Below are 20,585 nucleotides of genomic sequence, written 5' to 3'. Positions count from 1 at the left end.
ACAGCTAGAACAACTTAACAACATAGCCCCTTATTCACTCCAGATACTCAAGTATCACATAGCTTACCTTCTTTCAGAGTCAGTCTTAAAATGTCGCCATTATCAATTCATGTATGGAAAGAAGGACACTGATCAAAACTAGTTATACAACAAGCTAGAAATAAAGTACTCTTTTCTATATTATACCAATACCCCAACACAGGCTGGTGGAGGGAAGCTACACCATAAACAATGGTGTCTTCAAGTGCAAAATTTTTTTAAATCCGAGTGGAGAATTTACCTTTTCCTATACTTGTGATTAGGGAGGTCATAATGATCCTATGTAATGACAATCAATAACGACCAGTGAACCAACAGTTCATACTAGCAGAACAAATTACACTATTTAAAAACATTTCTGGACAAAGTGTTTCTTTACACTACTGATTAAATTTGTTTGAGCTAATATACTTGCTTAAAATGTGTCAATCAAAAAACAACAGAATACTTTCACCTCAGAAATGCATGTTAAAAGCTAACTTCTGAAAATTACTTAAAAGTAAACTGTGGCCAGAAACTTGTCATGAAATGGTTTTATGGCAGAAGGTAAAATCAGTTTCAGAGCAGAAACACCAAAGTGTCTACTATTAAACACAGATATAAGGTGTACCCATCAATTTAAATATTTAATTCAGAAAGTGCTATGAAAAGCACAGCTTAGCTCATAAAGAAGTTATTTGGAGTAACAGAAATACTCTATACGTAACACAGTGAGGTTCAGACTTCATATCGCTTTCAGATCTCAACAGTTTGAGCCTTAAGCTGATGCAATTTTCCAACGGGTGTCAGCCCTAGGAATTCTGCTTGTCAGAAATACAAATAACAGTGCTACTATTCAGATATTTGCAAAACTGTATTTCACATATTGTAAAAACAGTTCTCAAATAGTTAAGGAGACAAGAAAACAATGAAAATACAGACTCACTCATATTTAGTAACTACAAACTTGATATCCACCATTAATTGACATCTAAACTGAAAACAAGGACAGACTAATCCTGTCTTTTCACAGAATTACTAGGTTGGAAGAGACCTTCAAGATCATCGAGTCCAACCCCTGGCCTAACATTGCAACTAAATCAAACATCAAGTGCCGTATCCAGTCTTTTTCTAAATGCATCCAGGGATGGCAACTCCACCACCTCCCCAGGCAGACCATTCCACACCTTTATCACCCTTTCGGTAAAAAAAAACATTTTCCTAATATCCAACCTTAATTTCCCTTGGTGCAGCTTCAGACTGTGTCCTCTGGTTCAGGTCAGTTGCTGCCTGGAGAAAGAGACAACCCCCACCTGATTTACAACCACCCTTTCAGGTAGCTGTAGAGAGTGATAAGGTCACCTCTGAGTCTCCTTTTCTCCAGGCTAAACAACCCCAGCTCCCTTCAGTCATTCCTCATAGGGCTTGTGTTCCAAGCCCCTCACCAGCCTCGTTGCCCTTCTCTGGACATGCTCAAGCATCTTTAACTGCAAAAGAAAATTCAAACTTCCTTATGTAAAGTAACATTAAGGGGCAACATTATGAACACTATGCATTTTTCGTCCTCTCTAAATAAACATGTCAAATTGCAAGGCCTGATATTTTATTCAAGTATATACAACTTAGCTGGAAGATGTAGTCAAAAAATTAGTTTCCAGACTAGTATGAATTTTGTCCTAGAACATGCTGAATATTTTCCAATTTCTAGTGGAGAAAAGGATCATAAAACCATAGAATTGTTAGGTTTGAAACCTTCTCCAAGATCAGAATCAAAACATTCCCTCAGAACTACCAAGTCTACCACTAGCGCACATCCCCACATGCCACATCCACACAGCTTTTAAATCCCAGTAGGGATGGGGACTCCACCACTGTCCTGGGCAGCTGTGACAGGGCTGAACAGCCCTTTCAGTGAAGAAATTCCCAATATCCAACCTTAAATACCCCAGCACAACTCAAGGTCATTTCCTCTCATCCTATCGCTTGTTCCCTGCTAGAGCCCGACCTCCACCCTCCTGTCAGGGAGTTGTAGAGAGTGAGACAATCTCCTGTGAGCCTCCTTTTCTCCAGGCTGAGCCCCTGCCTGCTCCCTCAGTTGCTCCTTATCAGCTCCAGACCCTTCCCCAGCTCTGTTCCCTTCTCTGGACATGCTCTAGCCCTTCAGTGACTTTCTTGTCATGAAGGGCCTAAAACTGAACCCAGGATTTGAAATGCCTCAGCAGTGCCCAGCACAGGGGACAGTCACTGACCTGGTCCTGCTGGCCACATTGTAGCTGGTACAGGCCAGGTGCCATTGGCCTTCTTGGCCACCTGGGCACACCTGGGCTCATGTTCAGCTGCTGTTGACCAGGACCACCAGGTCCTACTCCACCAGGCAGCTTTCCAGCCACTCTGCTCCAAGTCTCAAATGTTCCATGGTGTTGGTATGACTCAAATGTCAGACACCTTCCAAGCACAAACTTAAGTCAGGATATCCAGAAAAAGAACATTGTTTAACTTAATAGTAGACACTACTGTTAGTTACAGAAAAATCAGTAAGACCACCAAATTATATCAACCCAGCTGTAATACTGAGAGGATCTGCAGACACTGAAATGAAGTAATTCTGCTCAGGAAGTCCAGGTTCATGTGGAAAAATACTAGACAAACATATAAACAACCATCACAGACAGTTACCTGAATACACAATGCAGTGCTTTTTCTTCCCCTCAGCTTATCGTCAGACTGCTATGTCAGCACTAAAAAGCCTCCACTAACACTTTTGCTTACAGAAAAAAGTGACTTGACTAGACAGACATTTTGCTAAATTAAAATTGTAATTTACATTGCAAAATTACATATTCAAGTAGTGTGTTCTTTAACAACTATTTTGAAGTTACTTTTGCATTTTCTTCAAAACACTGCTCAAGGAAAAACTCCTCTCTTTATAGGATTTCTCTGTTAACTTTAGGAGGATAGTCTTTTGTGGTAGGCAATGCACTTAACCAAGCACCTTTTAGAGAAACAGTAACAGTTACCCTTCTTGGGAAATCTTAGCTATTAAGCCATTCTGAAAATACAGTGAAAGATCTCAACCAGTATATAACATGATGCTCTTTTCCTTAATTAAGTTGATTAAAGCTGGCCTGAATGCCAGGTTCTGATATATACAGCATAGGACATCAGCTGTTACTTTGAGCTCACAGCATCATATTCTGACTATACTACTACTGTATCTATACTACAAAAAACAACTACTGGCACAAGCAACAAGCTCTTAATTCAATCAATCTGCAAGAAGCACAGCATAGATGCTTCTACAAGTCCTTCTCTGCAGTGTCAAATACACCACAATAAAAGCTACTAAAATTATTAACCACTCCCCCTTCCCCTTTAAAAATCCTCTATCTCCAAACAACACAGTTTAGCATAAGCATTTATGTCTGTCACTACTTTGAAAATTGGCAACTGACTGACAGATGCTACCACTAGACTCTCTGATCTGTTTCAAGGAACAGGCCCTATTCACCACCCAAGCCAGACTTATTCCATGCACAAAGCAACAGTGGCCAGCACCCATGACAGCACCACCACCGCCTGGCACTTAAATAAATGCATAACTTATCTCCTGTGCCTTCAAGCTGCTTAGGAACCCACAGACTCTCTACCCATCAAAGCCAGACTTTATTCCTATGCCGAGGCAGAGGCAGTCCTGAATACAGTTATCTGCTCAGCACCACCTCTGCATCCTCAGAGGCAGCTGGGCAGATTAATTCACAGATGTCCCTCCTTAGATCACCTCTGCCAGCCCCAAAATACATTATCCCTTTTATTAATATATTTTTATGAATATTTTATGGCGATCTATCAGAGTGCAACAGATCTGTCTCACAGACCAATGCAGGAGTTCGCACAGCTTAATGTTGAAGGCAAGAAGTATGCAGGCTGCTAGAGGGGTGCAGAAGCAAAGGGGCATCATGAAGGAACTTGAGAGTACAAGAACTGCTATCTTGGCATGTAAGGACCAGGCCAGCCCAAAAGGACACAGGACCATGTCACTCTGCCTGGATTGCACACCGCTACGATCACCACCAGGGTAAAAGATATCTGCAGAGAACACGCACCATGACGCAACTCAGAAGGGACTTCAGAATAGTCTAAGCAACAGTGGGTGATTGGGAGCTGTTTCCTAAGAGGAAACATGATCAAAATTGGCAGTGCAAACACTACCACTCCCTTCATTCCACAGTATAATTAAACAGTTATTGTAAAAAATGTAATTAAAAGGATGTCTTGAAAGTACTTACTCTCTAGCAGACTTAATTTGATTAGCTAATATTTGGAGGACAACAGACTTATATCCTTTCCAAGCTGAAAAACTACTTCAAGCTCCTGCTGAGGAATACAAACCTGTGAGAAAGCTTGAGTCTGGTACTTGTTCTAAACTAAAGAAAAGCTATCAACTGAAAAATTACTCAGTATTTCAATTCAAACATTTCTGACTCCACAGATGACAAAATAATCCAATGATCCAACAGACAGTGTATCATACACTTCTCTTGGTTCCCACCATCTTCAACAGAAACAAGAGCAACCTTGATTTTTTTCCCCACATAAATCTTACTAGCTTTACTATTAACCAGACAGAATTAAATCCCATATTGAGATCAGCGAACATAATTACCATTTCCCAAGATAACTAGACACTTCACAGCATACAAACCAAAGATATGAGAGACATTTAAGTACACTGAGGTGAAAAGCAATAGTCTGGACCAGTTTTCTTTGCTTTATCTTAACCCTATTATCAGAAAAACAAATTCTCTAGCTTTGTCATGCTGAGTGTGTCAGCACTCCTCTGCCACATGTTCAAGATACACCTTCACCGTACTTTTTCTTCCACATTGAGCCATATTCTGTCTGAAGAGCTACCTGTATTGTGAAACCACCATACATCTTCCCACTTTTAGCCCTTCAGTATCTGCTTGCCCTATGCCCATTGATGATGGTAATGTTCTATTAGCCACCTTCAGCCTCACAACAATACAAAGGGCTGATCACCATGGAAGGAAGGAGTCAGGGCTAAGAACAAAACAAAAAAAAAAGTATCAGCATCTCCTTACCTTCTGTGCTTTATCCTTCTGAAATACAAAGACAGGTGGGGCAATGGCAGGTTTTTCTGTAAAAAGAGAAATCATTGGAGTTTTTTCCAACCACATTCATCTTGACTATTATGAAAATGTTCTGTTCTATGATGCTTCTAGCAACAATTAATCCCTAAGCCAGTTAAATCTCAGTTACACATATTGTTTCTACCAGTTCCTGGTAATTGATGTTTATAAGGACTTAACCTTCAAAAGTAAAAAAGAGTGTTTTAAGACAAACAACACAACTAATGTCTAAAAGCTATTTGTGTTTCTCCTCCAGATCACTTACAAGCTAGTACTTGTACCACACTTTAGTACATCAGAAGGAAAAGTCCCTTTGCTGCAGCAGTTCACTAGCTGAACAGATGCTTTTCCTTCCCCATTGACACACATTAATGAAAGGGGAGTTTGTTTTACGCCCCCACATACTCCTTTTGTAAAGGTCCCCTAACACTGACATTTGATTACACTTGTATTTCATTATCATTGAAAACTGTAGAAAGGTCCTAAATTAATATTTGCAGGTCTAAAATTCAAACCCGATATATTACACTTTACAGAGGAACCAGTCTTTTCTGCACAATTTAAGAGCACGTATGCTTTCATCTTAAAGCTCTGAATCAAATATTAGCAGAATGCTATTTTCTAAATAAGCACATCAGCATCTAGTCCACAAGAGCAGAATTAATGTATAGAATGAGTGTATATTTCCATTGTCCTTTGAGATTTCACAACTACTTCAGAATCCTGAATAATAAAAAAATACATACACAGGGGGAGTGTGCGTGGTAAAGCAGAGGTGAGAATTCCTGAGACTTCAACAAACTGACAAATCTTGTCTGTGAGTTATATTTGAAGAGAAGCTGCACACACTATGCAGTCAGCAGCCCTCCTGTATGTTTGCAGGGCTAAAGATGAGTACAATATTTCAGTCTTTCAGTCTGGAAAATGGGATTTACAGGGAGCTAGATTTACAAAGAAATTAGCAAAAAAAGTTCCACCTTTGCAATTATACGGTCTTATAAACAAATCTAGACATCTAAGAAAATTAAAAATTTTAAAAGTTTCAGAGATTGAAAGGCTAACATGAAAGAAAAAGGAAATATAAAGCTATCAAGAACTACCTTGCACCAAAAAAAAGAACAGTATCACAAAATCTTGCAGGATCAGTAAAGTACTTGGACCACCATATAAGGAAAAAGGAATGAAACTATCCATTTGGGAACTGTTATATTAGATCAGTTTAACTGAAAAAGTGAAACTTTAGTTTCATGTATGCAAAATTATGAAAATTATTACCAGAACTGTGCATTTAATTGTGAGGGTAGAAGAGTGTCTATTTTTCTATGGATCTAACTTAAAGGGATAACCCAGCAAAACCAAAAAACACTGCAAGAGTGATCTAACAAGACTGGAATAACGTGTTCTACAAAAGGTAAAATTAATCAAGAAATTAAGCTACTTATGACATAATTTTGCCTGCTCTTTTTTTTCCCTTTATTTTTTAAGTTCCTCTATCCATCAAATACTGCTGAATCTTAAAAATGCTTATTAATAAGAGCAGTGCAGACAATCCATTTCAGAAGTGAAAACAATATGTAATATTACAATATTAAATGTAATACCTGTCCCAAAACCCAGAGTGTGGTAATAAAAGCCAAGGATCCATTTTTATTCCCTGGGCCTCAGTATAACCTACCTGTGGGAGGCTCCACTAGGCAATGACTAAGCTTTTAAACCTTGACTTCAAAGTGACAGTTATTTTTTAATACCATGTGGTATACTTAGGTTGGAAATGGGGGGGTGTATTCTATTCCTATCTGTTGGAAGTAGGGTAGTTTATCTTCTGTTAATTGGGCCATTTTCTTTATCTTTTCTACAATTAATCCTCCCTCTGGGGAGACAGCTGCTGTTAATAGGCCATCAAGTGTCACTGCATGACTGATAAAAATGATAGCATCCCATTGAGAGATGCTCCGCCCAGGGGGAGGAGCCAAGCATTCCTACCTGGATATAATCTGAGACTTGGAAGACCACAATCAGCCTTTCCCACTGGATTCTGAGAGAAAGACCAGGCCCATCTACACCACCACTGTATCTTCAGAGGAAGACTACAGCCTTCTACAGGATCACTGCTTCAACAGAACCACATCTGTCACTCCAGGAGGACTGCAGCCACCATTTCAACTGAACTGCTACCAACACCCTGACCCACAAAGTGTCTGGTTGTATTTTCACTCTGTCAGTGTTGTTTTGTATAACTGCATTGTTTATTTTATTTTTATTTTTTTTCCCTAATAAAGAACTGTTATTCCTGCTCCCATATCTTTGCCTGAGAGCCCCCTTAATTTCAAAATTATAACAATCTGGAGAGAAGGAGCTTACATTTTCCATTTCAGGGGAGGCTCCTGCCTTCCTTAGAAGACACCAAGACAATACTTCAGGGCTCATAGTACTACTGCTACAGCAGCATGCCCTCTGCCAAAGCAATCAATAGGGAGATTTACCAGAATGTGGAACTTGATTATCATGCACACCTTACAAGAGATTCCTGCACCAAATTCCACAAATACCAAGGAGAACTGAACAAAATCTACTTGTCTCTCTAGTGCATAACAAAGGATTGAAGTAATGAGAGAGAAGAAAGCAAAGAAAAACAGATTCAACAGCAATGCAGAGTGCAGAGAAAAGCATGGGACAGCTGGCAAAAGGTGGAATGAGTAGACAGAGAAATTGATGCAAAGTAACACAAAATATGAAATGGAGTGATTGAAAACTAAGCACTCAGGGAAAAAGACAGATGTCAGAAACAGCAGAAAGCTTACCGTAAAAAAGAAATAATGAAAGAACAAAGAACAAAAGAGAGTGAAAAACCTCCAACTATTTGAGGTTGTGAGCAGCTATGAAAAATGCGAATGGCAAAAGGATCTAATAAAGCAAACTATGCCCAGGGCTATCAGCCAACCTGAAAAAGGGAACACTGGTGCAACATTTGATAGTTTTTGTCCACTAAAGGAACTCAGTAATCCAGTATTCAAGGTCCAAGAATCTCACTACTGCTCTTGCTGATTGTGAGACCAACTGACAAGGTCAGGAACGATGATGAGATAAGAGGCACTCAGAGCTAACAACTGTACCAGTGCTTACTCAGGAACAAACACAGGGAGCACTTGTTCATTTCTGTCCTTTCTGAAGTCTGCACCAATATCACAGTGCTGAAAACATTTTACTAATTCTAGCCCAAGGCAGGAAGGGATTACTAGAGTGCCTATCTGACCACTTTCACTAAATACTGCCTTTTTTTCTAAGCTTTATTTAAATTTTGGGTAAACATTTTCATTGAAGGCATCAAAAGCAAAGTAATACTGCCCTCAATCATCTATTTCTGCACCTGGTAAAAAATTCTAGTGTCAAATTTCCCATTCAAATGTCCAGCTCCAGATTCTGGTTCCTATTTCTAGTTACATTTTCAAATGAATTTATGCAGAGCTCTCTAGCATTTATTGTTTTTTCATACAAAAACACTTACATATACCATGTTTCCATCAACTGAAGAACCCCCATAACAGGTTGTATTTTTGCAGATCAGAAATGCAGATGTTAGGTAGTTCTTTGGTTTTTCCAGTCAAGTGCTGGCTCAAAACAAGATTTCCACTGTTATTTGTATTAGCCAACATCTGAGCCAGACAGCCAGGTTCTCAAGCTTTTGTTACACCAGGATGTCTGAAGGATGACCTATGATAAAATGGATTTAGGTCCACTAAACTCTCAGCAACTTGAAAATAAAGCATGATATACAAATGAAAAACCCTCTACCTTCAAACTTCAGGTAGAATGCATGTAAGAGAACATGAGACCTCCTTCACCAAGAGATGAGCAGTCAGAGCACAGAGTTCTTAAAAACTGAGGATTAGATTTGGTTTTTTCTTCAGAGAAGCAGACAGAAACATGGCAAAACAAAGGAGAAATGTCAGTTTTTTCTAACCAAGTCAGTCTTGATAAAGGTATTCAGATGAAGTCCAAGCATGTAAGAAGGAAAGCAAAACTTCAGTAATTAGCATCAGAGATAGTACCTCTCCAATCTCAAGACCTGGCACCATACAAATCTGAATGGTTTTAGGCTGTCAAATCAAATTGAATCCACAACTGAAAACCAACTGAATCCACAGAACTCCTTCCTGCAGTTTACTCACTTTGCAGATATTTCAACCTGCATGAATAACTACAAAAAAACCTCAAGAGTTGGATTTCACAGGCTAAATTTCTTTAACATATTTTACCATCAAGTCATTAACTATCGATAAACGCCCTATGAACTGTGAGAAAAACTTGTACTATTAAACCTGCTGAGCTTCCTTCACAAGCTGTGGAAATCAAAATGCAGAAACAGAAAATACTACCTCCATAGCTCATGTAGAGATACCATCTTCAAGTCATAAATACTATTTACTATGAGATTTTTAACCTAGATGCATGGCCACTAGTAGCTATAGCAAACTCTCCCATGTCAACCATATTTTTCACAACTAGACGTAACATTCACTCACATGATGTACCTGTAGCAGCCACAAGGTTTCAGACCTTTATTGCAGCATGAAATGACTCATTGAAAAAAATCCAAGGGATCAAGGGCAACAATAAAAGCTTCTGTAGTTACATTGGTGATAAGAGAAAGGCTGGGGAAAACACTGGCCCTCTCCATCAGGCAACAGGAGATGTGGTTTCCATGGATATGGAGAGCTGAGGTACTCAATGATGTTTTTGATTCCATCTTCACCAAGAAGTGCTCCAAACCAAGTAATAAATGGGAAAAGCAGCAGGGACTGGCAGAATGAAGGCCCACCTGCTAAAGGAAAACAGGCTTGAGACTATCTAAGGAAGGTTAAGGTGCACAAGTCCATGGGAACAGATGAAATGCATGCATGAGTCCTGAGTGAACTGTCAGAGGAAGTGGCTAAGCCACTCTCCATTCATTGAGAAGTCGTGGCCCTCTGAGGAAGTTCCCAGTGACTGGAAAAGGGGAAACTAACCCCCATTTACAAAAAGGGAGAAAAGGCAGATTTGGGGCACCACAGGCTAGCGAGCCTCACTTCTGCACCTGTCAAGATCATGGAGCAGACCCTCCATGAACCTCCACCATGGAAACTCTGATAAGGCACATGGAAAATAAGGCAGTGATTGGTGACAGCCAACACAGTTTCACTTAGAGCAAACCATGCCTGACAAATATGGTTCTATGATTGTCTCACACTGTTGGTGGACAAGGCAAGAACAACTGACAGTCTACCTAGACTTATGCAAGACATTTGACACTGTCCCAGAGGAGATCCCTTGTCTCTAAACTGGATAGATGGACCACTATGGATAAGGAATGTGCCGCACTCACGAGTTGCAGTCAACACCTCAGTGTCCAAGTGGAAACCAAGTTTGGGACCAGCACTGCTTAGTATCTATTTTGGTGACATGAACAGTGGAATTGAAGGCAGGAAGTCTGCCAATGACACCAAGCTGTGTGCTGCGGCTGATATGCTGGAGGGAAGGGATGCCATCCGGACAGGCTGGAGAGGTGGGACTATGCAAACCTTATGAACTGCTACAAGGCTAAGTGCAACTCCTGCAAGTGTGTCAGGGCAATCCCAAGAACAAACACAGGCTGAGGGGAGAAAGGATTGAGAAAAGGCCTGGGGAGAAGGACTTGTGGGGGAAGGTGGATAAGAAGCTCAACCAACATGCCACAGGCACTGGCACACAAAAACCGCCCTCTGTGCTGAGCTCATTGACCAGCATGGGCAGGGGGGATTCTGCCCTCTGCCCCACTCAGGTGACATCCCACCTGAAGAGCTGCTTCCAGCCCTAGAGAACAATATCAGGAGAATGTGAAGCTCCTGAAGCAAGCCCAGAGGAGGCCACAGAGATGCTCTGAGGGCTGGAGCCCCTCTGCTCTGGGGACAGGCTGGGAGAGCTGGGAGTGTTTAGCCTGGAGAAGAGAAGGCTACACAGAGACCTCAAGAGCCTGTTCCAGTACCTAAAGGGGCTGAACAGGAGAGATACTTTGGACAAGGGGGAATGGCTTCAAAGTGACAGAGGGTAAATTTAGATGAGATATTAGGAAGAAATTCTTCCCTAAAATGGTGGTGAGGTACAGGTTGCTTCATGGACCTGTGGATGGCATCCCTGGCAACATTCAAAGCCAGACTGGATGAGGTTTGGAGCAATCTGGTGTAGTGGAAGGTGACCCTGAACAATAATGGGGTGGGGTGGGGGGGGGGGGGGGGGGAAGGGAGGGGTGATGTCTTCAAAGGTCTCTTCCATCCCAAACATCTGCAGGAGTGTGTATCTCTGTAGAGTTCTCAGGCTCACAGAGTATATCATCTCATGGCACAGCAATGACAAGGGCCAAAAAGCAGTCACCTTCTTCACTGCTGAGGCCTTGGGCCTCTGCCATAAGGATACAGCATGAATCAGGTTGGAGGTCTCTAGTCCAATCTCCTGCTTCAACTAAGGTCCATTATGATGTCAGGCCAGGTTAATCAGGTTATCCACTCTGGTCTTAACATCCAAGGACAGAGGCTGAGCAGCCTCCCAGGGAAATCTCTTCTCTACTGCTTGACTGTACTTATGGTGAAAAAACATACCACCACCACAAAAATCCAACCTTCCCCCCATTTCCAGTCTGAAGATCTCATTCCACCTCTCACCTTTTGTCTTTGTCCTTTCAACATACACCATTCTGATGGGCCTGGGTCTGTCACTCTTAATAACCTCCTCACAGACCCTGATAAGCTCCAGCTCTGCCTCTCTGAAGACTTCTTTCCTCCAGGCTGAACACACCCAGTCTCCCCCACAGGATATGCAACCCAGACCACCAAATACCTTGGCGATTCAGGTTAATCTTTAAATTTTAGAAGGAACCGTGGCATGAAAACAACTTTTAAGACCTCACCAGATCTGCTGTAGCCGCATTAAGATGAGAATTTATTTTTAAAGCTAAGAATAACAATGTTTCAAACACTTTTTCATTTTAAATTTACTCCAAATTACATTTAGAAATTGAACAGTGCCTGATTACATGGAAAACTACATGAGGCAGGGGAAAAAAAAACCCTACAGTGCAACTTCTTGGCAAGCAGGTCCTTGCTTCAATTTCAAGAAGGACTCTTCAACACCAGAAGCTTACAAGTTGGGAATAGCTACTCCAACTGTAACTCTTTGTAATAGATCACTTGAGAGAAAAAGTGTACTTGTGAACAATAAATGAGTGTTAAAAAGAACAACAATTAGCTTGTTAATTGACTTAAAATACTCAGAGTGGTAATTTGTCACTTGCAAAACACTTACCTAAGAGTCAAGAAAGTAAAAGTTCAAAGTTAAGTTTAATTATGCTTATTGGAACACTGCAGGCAACAAAAAAATGTCCTTGGGGATTTTTTCACCATTTACATTACGAAGAGCAGAATCATCATGCTAAATGTAACATATGAAGAGATACAGATCATATGCAACACTATGAAATTCAAAAGATGTTGATAACAACACAGCATTCTTTTTCAATAGCTAACAATTGACGAAAAGCAAAGAGCAAGCTGCCACTAAGAGCTTATCCGCAGAAAGACCACCACAAACAAAATCCAGCCATACCTCATGTCAGAAACAAGAAACACAACTGGATAGTTTATGGCCTATCTTCACAAGCAATGTCATGATGAATAGATACTATCAGCAGCTACCCCAGTCACTCAGGCTGCAGCCAACACCCCCGGCTCAAAGCCAGCAGCTAAACCAGGCTCAGCAGCCAAGCCTCAACCAATGGCTGTTGCTACTAGCACAAGAAGTGGGAAGTGCACAGAAAAGACCAATCGACCAGTGGATTATGACGATGATGATGATAATGCAGGAGAAGGACCCTCAATGCCTGCTGACATAAAATCAGAAGTCAAAGCAACTGGTACAAGATCAGAGGCCAATATTGAGTCCTTTTCCCTAAAGGACCTTCGTGGCCTAAGGAAGGATTACACTCGACGACCTGATGAGTCTGTAATTAGTTGGTTGGTCCGTCTTTGGGATGCTGAAGGCGAGGCTACAATTCTGGATGGTACTGAGGCAAGACATTTGGGATCCCTGTCACATGATCGTGGGGCACCCGGCGCTAAATCATTCGTAGACGACCTGATTCTGGGTCAGGGTTTCGTACGTAGCAGAGCAGCTCCCTCGCTGCGATCTATTGAGAATCAGCCCTCGGGAGCGGAGGGGCAGACTATTTATCTCCCTGCCCCCCTTCCTCTGTCTGCTGCCCTATTCATTGCAGATAGTTCTGCAAATGTTACAAGTCAGAAAAGGAAAAAGTAGCTTATTTTCATATCAGAGGGAAAAGCCATGAGGCAGGACAACTATTTGGTAATGTAGATAAAATATATATAAATAATTCAAAGAAGTGTTCACAATAAGTATTGAAGCATTTAGATAGCTCTGCCTTGTCAATTAAATAGCTCTTTATGGTGTCAGGGTGTGAATTATTTGGACATGTCACTCAGCCTAACTTTGCACCCACTAATCCATCTGAAGTCACCATAGGGAAAAAAAAGAATCTTGTTTCTGGAGTCTGCAGCAGTCAGTGGTGAATGACACACTTTCTCTCAAAGTAACAGCAGACCTTCCTCTGTCCAAAAGCTACTATGAGACAAGTAGAATGAACAATCAGGGCAACCCCAAACCCCTTGCCCCGCCACCAAAACGGCACAGAGGCAACCAGCATCCTACAAGTCTGGTAAAGACATGATACTGATCAGTCTGAAAGGAACTACTTCAGTTTGCTCACCTTCTGTGTATTTTATAAAATATGTTGAGTTGGAAGGGATCCATTAGGAACATTGAGTCCCACTCCTGGCCCTGCACAGGTGTCCTGGGGTGACTGAACCCCAGGAAAAACAGTGAGGCTCCAGAACAGCTGCAGTACATCAATGACATCATTGTATGGGGGAAAACAGCATCAGAAGTGTTTGAGAAAGGAGAGAAAATCACCCAGATTCTCCTGAAAGCTGGTTTTGCCATCAAGAAAAGCAAAGTCAAGGGATCTGCTTGAGAGATCCAATTCCTGGAGGTAAAATGGCAAGATGGACAGTATCAGATTCCCACTGAGGTAATCAACAAGATCACCGTGATGTCTCCACTAACCAGCAAGAAGGAAACACAAGCTTTCTTAGGTGCCATAAGCTTTTGGAGAATGCATATTCTTGAGTACAGTAAGATTGTGACCCTCTCTATCTGGTCAACCACAAGATCAGTTTCCACTGGGGTCCTAAGCAGCAACAAGCCTTTACCCAGATCAAGCAGGAAATTGCTCATGCAGTAGCCCTTGGCCCAGTCAGGACAGGACCTGATGTGAAGAACGTGCTCTACTCTGCAGCCAAGAACCATGGTCTGTCCTGGAGCCTTTGGCAGAAGGTACCTGGTGAGACTCAAAGCACAACTCTCCCTGGCACCCTGACTACCGGTGCTGGGGTAGATGTTCATAGCAAAGGTTCCCTCTACCCACCATGCCACATGGAGCAAGTGAATTGCTCTCATCACACAGCATACCCATACTGGTAAATTGAATCACCCTGCATACAGTAGACAGAGCCAAAGTCCCAGTGGTGCATGTCAGAGGTTTGCTAGGGAAGACAGTTTGGATCAATGCTGCCTTGAGTACAGACAAACCCATTCGTGGGGTTGTCTTTGCTTAGGGACTAGGTTGTACATGGTGGAGAATGCAGAAAGATGGAACAACATGACGTGTACCTCAGGGAGATCTGATTGTGGGGTGAGAACTATGTGTAAATATCACTGTCTGATGAATGTCATTGCCATTGTCTGTATATAGCTGTATAATGTGTATGTGTATATAAATATACACAAGTGCTGAGTTAGAATATATACTAATTTTGGTAGTAAGCTGACTATATGGGGATAAGGGGTGAAGTGTCCTGAAATGACTTTATGATGTTTGTATCCCCATTAGTCTGTTTAGCCTAGAAATAAGTTCTGCACCATTAAGACCAGTTCCAAGAGCAAAGAGGGAGAGAGAAGAACCCTGGAGTTTATTATCAGAAATTGCACTTGCTCCCCCGCATCCTTCTCCTGGACTGTGCTGTCTGCAGTACAGACAGATAGTGGGACAGATCTTTCCTTTGCTTTTAGTTAGTTTTTAGCTCACTGAGCCAGACAAGTTCCCTGGACTGTGGTTTTTCTTTTTTCTTGGAACTGTTCAAACCTGCTCTGGACTGAACACCCAAAAGAGCACTGGCAGCTTGCATCTGTGGCCCATTGGGCTGGGCCTGGGCTGTGGCATTTCCAGCACTGGAGGGACTGATAAGACACTGAGTGAGCTGAGCTACAACACACAAAGAAGACTTTGAGTTTATCATTTCTTCAGAGTGGCAAGGTTCTATTGTTTAATATTGTTCAATTTTTGTGCTGGCAAATGCTTTGCCTGTTAAATAAACAGGGTTTTTTTCCACTTTTCTCCAAGGGAACATTTTCATGAACCAGTTAGGAGAGGGCAGCTTGAATCTGCTTTCTAAAGGAACCCCTTCAGAGGTTTTCTCCCAAATTTGCCCTAAACCAGGAAAACAGGGCACCCCAAAAAGGCCACCATGTAACAAAGCATTGTCCAAATGCTTCTTGAACTCAGCTTGGTGCTTCTCAGTTCACTGCCCTGAGAAGCCTTGTGTGATCAACCTCCCTCTTGGTGGAAAACCTTTTCCTGGTATCCAGGCTAAACCTGCCGACTCAGATCCATGCTGATTCCTTAAGCTCTCTCATTAGTCATGAGAGTGTACAGACTGGTACCTACCTCTTGTGAGGAGGTTGAAGACTGCAAGACTTAGTCTCCTCTTCTCCAGGCTGAACAAACCAAGTGCCCTCAGCAGCTCTTCATACAACTTCCCCTCTAGACCCTTCCCCATCCTTGTGGCCCTTCTTTGGACACTTCTCTACTAGCTTAATGTCTTTTTTATACTGTGGTGCGCAAAACTGCCCCTAAAACTCAAGATGAAGCCGCCTCAGTACAGAGCAGAGAGACAAATCCTATCCCTCACCCAGTTGACCAGATGCTTCTAAGGAGATGGTTGGCCATCCTGGCTCCAGGGCACTGCTGACTCAGATCCAACTTGCCATCAACCAGAACCCCCAGGTCCCTTCCTGCACCACTGCTCTTTAGCCTCTAATTAAATCAAGGCAGGTACATATAGTAAACCTGTTACGATTGTGCTGTATGCTCAGCAATTTCATAAAGCCAAGTAAGTCCCAGACACCTCGTGAAAGGAAAATGTGTACACATCCATCAAATTTTAGCCCTGAGAAAAATTTGTACCGCTTTTCAGCCATTGAAAACATCAAGTAATTCATTCCCCACACAAGGGGAGCTTGTTGTCTTAAAAATGCAGCTTCAGCAGTAAGTTACAGACAAGCAAACTACTAGTTGTGTTTTAGCTGCAAGTTAATGAGAAAAGCATTCTGGTTCCCATAAAAATATAGGACCAACAGTAAGGTGCTAGTTCTCTTTGGTATTCTAGCTGGATTGTCTTAACACTGACACTTCACGCATGTGGCAGTCAAGTACCAAAGACTTCAAAGAAAGTTTCTAAGAACATTCAGTAACTACTTTATATATTAGTACCAATAACAATTGTTCTTACCAGTCTAAACCCCTGGTTTTCAATAATCACCCTCATAACGACAGTCCCCAATACCTTTACCACAACGTCATTAAATCTTTGCAGCAAAGTCGATCAAACTTCACACAGCCAGGGAGAAACTACTCCCTCCTCCTCTTCATTAGCTCCACACTTATCAACTCATCTGCCACCATGACAGGCAATGCCAAGACCAGGATGTGTTCCCAGGAAACTTCACAGTACAAACTTCTTTGGTAAGTGGCACTGCAACTATGTCATCTTTTAGCCCCCTCCTAAGTAGTAGAGGGCCCTCTTAAACCAACAGCCTTCTCTTGTCAAGATACAGTTAGTTGGTCATTACTCCAATATAAAGAGGTACGGGAGCAGTTTCACCTACTCATTAGAAACAAAGACAAGTGGATGAAAAAGACTTGAGGAACAACAAGAATGAAAAACAATGAAGTAATTATTAGAGAGAATGCTTGTGGTTTTGACAAAATGCATCACAAAAAGATAATCCATTAAAATAGCTCAAAATTGCAAAAGACATTGGCAGAATTGTTACTTGGAGGTAGTACTGACAGCTCAGCAGTGACGTAAGACATACAACGGTTTAAGAGCATCAAAACCTAGAAGGTAAAGATAACTAATATACTGTTGGAAACAGAAACACCAATCAGTGAATTTAAAGACGGGTGTCATGGTAAAAGTCACAGGTTAAAAGAGCTTTATATTAGTAAGATGGGAGGACACAAGACACACAAATCTCGGCACTTCTCAAGGCCGGGAAAAGGTTTGTTGCAGTAATCAAACAGGTAAAAATCTTGAGCTTCACCTGCATGAACAGACAATAAAAACTACTGCTTAAACACACCAAACAAAAACAGTCTGCAAGAATGACTGAAACCTCATTCTAGGTACTTGTATCGACTGTGTGTCAAAGAATAATAAGCTTCACACCTCAGAACAAAGTATGATTGAGACAGCACAGTTGTACAGATCAACTGAGATTCAGTAAAGTTAAGAACTTTGCTGAAATCACACTTTTTTGTGAACATGAACATTGAGCTATCAAATGGTATAAACAACAGAAGACCAATATGAAGCAGAAGGTAAAAGAATTAACAGTACCAAAATAGTTATTTCACATATTTAGATGAAAATACCTGGGCACAAGGAAGTAAAGCATTCACCTAAACAACGGAAAAATAAACTAACTGATGTGTTTAAGAACGAGGAGATAACAGTCACCTGAGAAGATCCTTGCCATGACAGAGTCTGCAAATAAGCCATGTAGAAAGACTATAGAATTCTCTGAGTTTCAGCAGAAAGATGAGAATTCCGGGAAGTGAACATATTTCCACTGTTATACAAAGAATATACACCTCAAAAATGGCACTGAAAGGAACAAAACTAGCAACAGTCAATGATATTAGAAGGAGGGGACAACAGTTCCAAAGCAAGACGATCTTGCTTCATCTGAGGAAAGATTGTATCACATTCTTATTGCAAGAAGAAACAGAACAGCAACAGATGAAGGTGACAACTGTGGAAGAAAGGCGAGTATAAACTAAAGAGGTTTTTACAGGTGAAGTTAAGTCTCTGGAGGCAGGAAAGGATTGTAAGGATGGGATCACACTCCCCCTTGCCATCCCAGGCAGTCTACAAGACCCTGCAGGAAAAAAGAAGTAGAGATAGAAGCACACGACAAGTCATCACCAAAAGATGTAATAAATATCGGTAAACTGTTGAGCTTAATGCTCCCCAGCAGAAAGGGGAGGTAAAGTGAGGGGTTTGCATGACTTAAGATAGGTATTGCCAAGCTTCTGATTCTAAGAGAACAAAAGAACCCATTAAAATGTATTATAATAGCAGTATATAAAACAAGTACTGATGTTAAGTTTCTCACAAATACTCATTACAGATTTGGCTACTACTATTCTTGAGACCACTTATGTCTCCTCAGGCACTGACAACTCACCTTGAGTCTGGAAGCCAACAGCCCAAGGCATGCTGCACCATAGGATTTGTTAACTTAAGTGTAATTGTATTGCTAGCTGTTTGCAGGCTTCATCTTCAAAGGCTGCACAAACATTTATTTGCTGCCTATTGCTTAATGTTAATATCAGAACAGTAATTGCCACTGACACAGAGTTCAAAAGAAAGAAACTGTCCTGAAAGAAGGAGCCACACAAACATTTTCATTCACCTGACTCTGGGTATCTCTCCCTCTTTCATTACCTGAGAAGAATGATGAGACAACACAGCAAACTAGCTTTTGCCAAAACCCCGAGAGACATTTGTCATTCCCAAAGGCAAAATATGGATACCCACTGCCACTTGAAACACCACTGTACACACCTTGGGGCAGAATACCCAAATACTGCAGTATTGTAGACCAAGTTCTTCTAATGCTCTTCAGAAAAAAATGAAGCCACTTTACTAGCCCACCTCTGATATTTTCAGCTTTAAAAAGCCACAATGCATCTACTATGATACCCTGCTTTACACAGGCCTTCTATTAATCCTTTAACTAAAGGATTAACATGAGTGTAAGCAAAGGAAAGAGCTACAGTGGTACGAAAGCTGTGGACAATAACTTCAAAAAGCAACTGGACATGGCGGGGCACAAAGCGGTTCAGAGCCGGGGCCAAGACGCAGCGCTCGCTACTGTGCTCCAGGGCCCGTGCCCAGCGCCGGGCCCACGTCCAGGGAGCACGGGCCCCGGGCCACCTGCCCCGGGAGTAGCCGCATCGTGAGCCCAGAACCACCGACCCGCGGGAGGCACCTCAGGACGTAGGCCCCAGCCTGGCTTCGTCCGCCCGCGCCTCGCGGACAGCGCGGTGACCCGGCCAAGGGGCTCCTTTTGTCCGGCCGCTTTCCCCACTGGGACCGGGACGGCTGAGGGGAAGCGGCGCTCCCGGCCCGGCCCCTGAACGCGGATCGCCGGGCCGGACCAGTCTAGGCCCACGGCAGCACAAGGCCACTGTGGGCCAGAGTAGCGACGCCTGCAGCTCCCACCTACCCTCGTTCGCCAGGTCCGCCATTTTACTTCCTCAGCCGCGCCCACAATGCACCGCGCAGCCGGACGGCAGCGCTCATCGCGGGCCCCGCGCGCCGCGCACGCCCCGAGTCACGGCCGCGCCGCGCATGCGCGGAGGGCGGGGCCGCCTCTGGCTGACGCGCGGTGCCCGGTGGGGTTCCCGTGGGCTCATCCGTTCCGCATCGGTTCTGCAGCTCCGTGAGGGCTTTCTGGGCAGCGTCCCCGTGGGCCGACTCGTCATGAGGCCTGCCTTGGCCCGGTCGCTCCCTGCGACCCGCGCACCGTGTGTATCGCGGCGGTCGGAACGGCCTCGTTGCCCGCGAGTGTCCGTCCCGTGCGCGGCCTTGCCGTCCTCCCGTGGCTGCGGAGCCCGGGCGGGCAGACCATGAGCTGCTGCTGGTGCCTCGTCCTGCGTTCAACAGCAGCTGGCACAGGGGCTATAAACTTAGCAATTAATGGTTCTCGTCTTACCCCTATGGATTGTTTCAAGGTTCATTTAACAGCAGCATGCACGATGCCCTTCATTTGACTACATCCCTCACAAGCCATCACACTAGCTGAAGGTAGAATCCAAGGGCCAGGCTCTTGATTCCTTTTGTAAGTCCCATCCATTGAAACCATCTGGTTTGCCTGCTAGGAGAATCGTCCATCAGGAATATAACAGCAAAACTGACAATACTTGTTAGGAGTAAATTAATGGTATTAATAAAAAAAAGAAAAAAAAAAAACCAAAACAAACCAGAA

The 20,585-nt window shown here is 42.7% G+C and overlaps 1 protein-coding gene across 2 annotated transcripts in view; it reads right to left on the bottom strand.

Annotated features, from left to right (window-relative positions):
- Nucleotides 1-20,093, bottom strand: part of RANBP3 (RAN binding protein 3) — a 56,561-nt gene extending 36,468 nt beyond the window's left edge. Inside the window, exons 1-2 of one of the 2 annotated variants that reach the window (XM_002188933.7) lie at nucleotides 19,824-20,093; nucleotides 5,121-5,176 (exon numbers count right to left, since the gene is read on the bottom strand). In XM_002188933.7, the coding sequence (XP_002188969.5) occupies nucleotides 5,121-5,176; nucleotides 19,824-19,845 (78 nt within the window). In that variant the 5' untranslated portion in view covers nucleotides 19,846-20,093. The remainder of the gene's footprint in view (nucleotides 1-5,120; nucleotides 5,177-19,823) is intronic. The other variant, XM_004174358.6, reaches the window with a different exon arrangement.
- Between the last annotated feature and the right edge of the window lie 492 nt (nucleotides 20,094-20,585).

The sequence above is a fragment of the Taeniopygia guttata genome, chromosome 28, assembly GCF_048771995.1.
Source record: "Taeniopygia guttata chromosome 28, bTaeGut7.mat, whole genome shotgun sequence".
NCBI classification, from domain to species: domain Eukaryota; kingdom Metazoa; phylum Chordata; class Aves; order Passeriformes; family Estrildidae; genus Taeniopygia; species Taeniopygia guttata.
The sequence above is the reverse complement of the archived record's forward strand: the minus strand, read 5'-3'. Positions and strand labels throughout refer to the sequence as shown.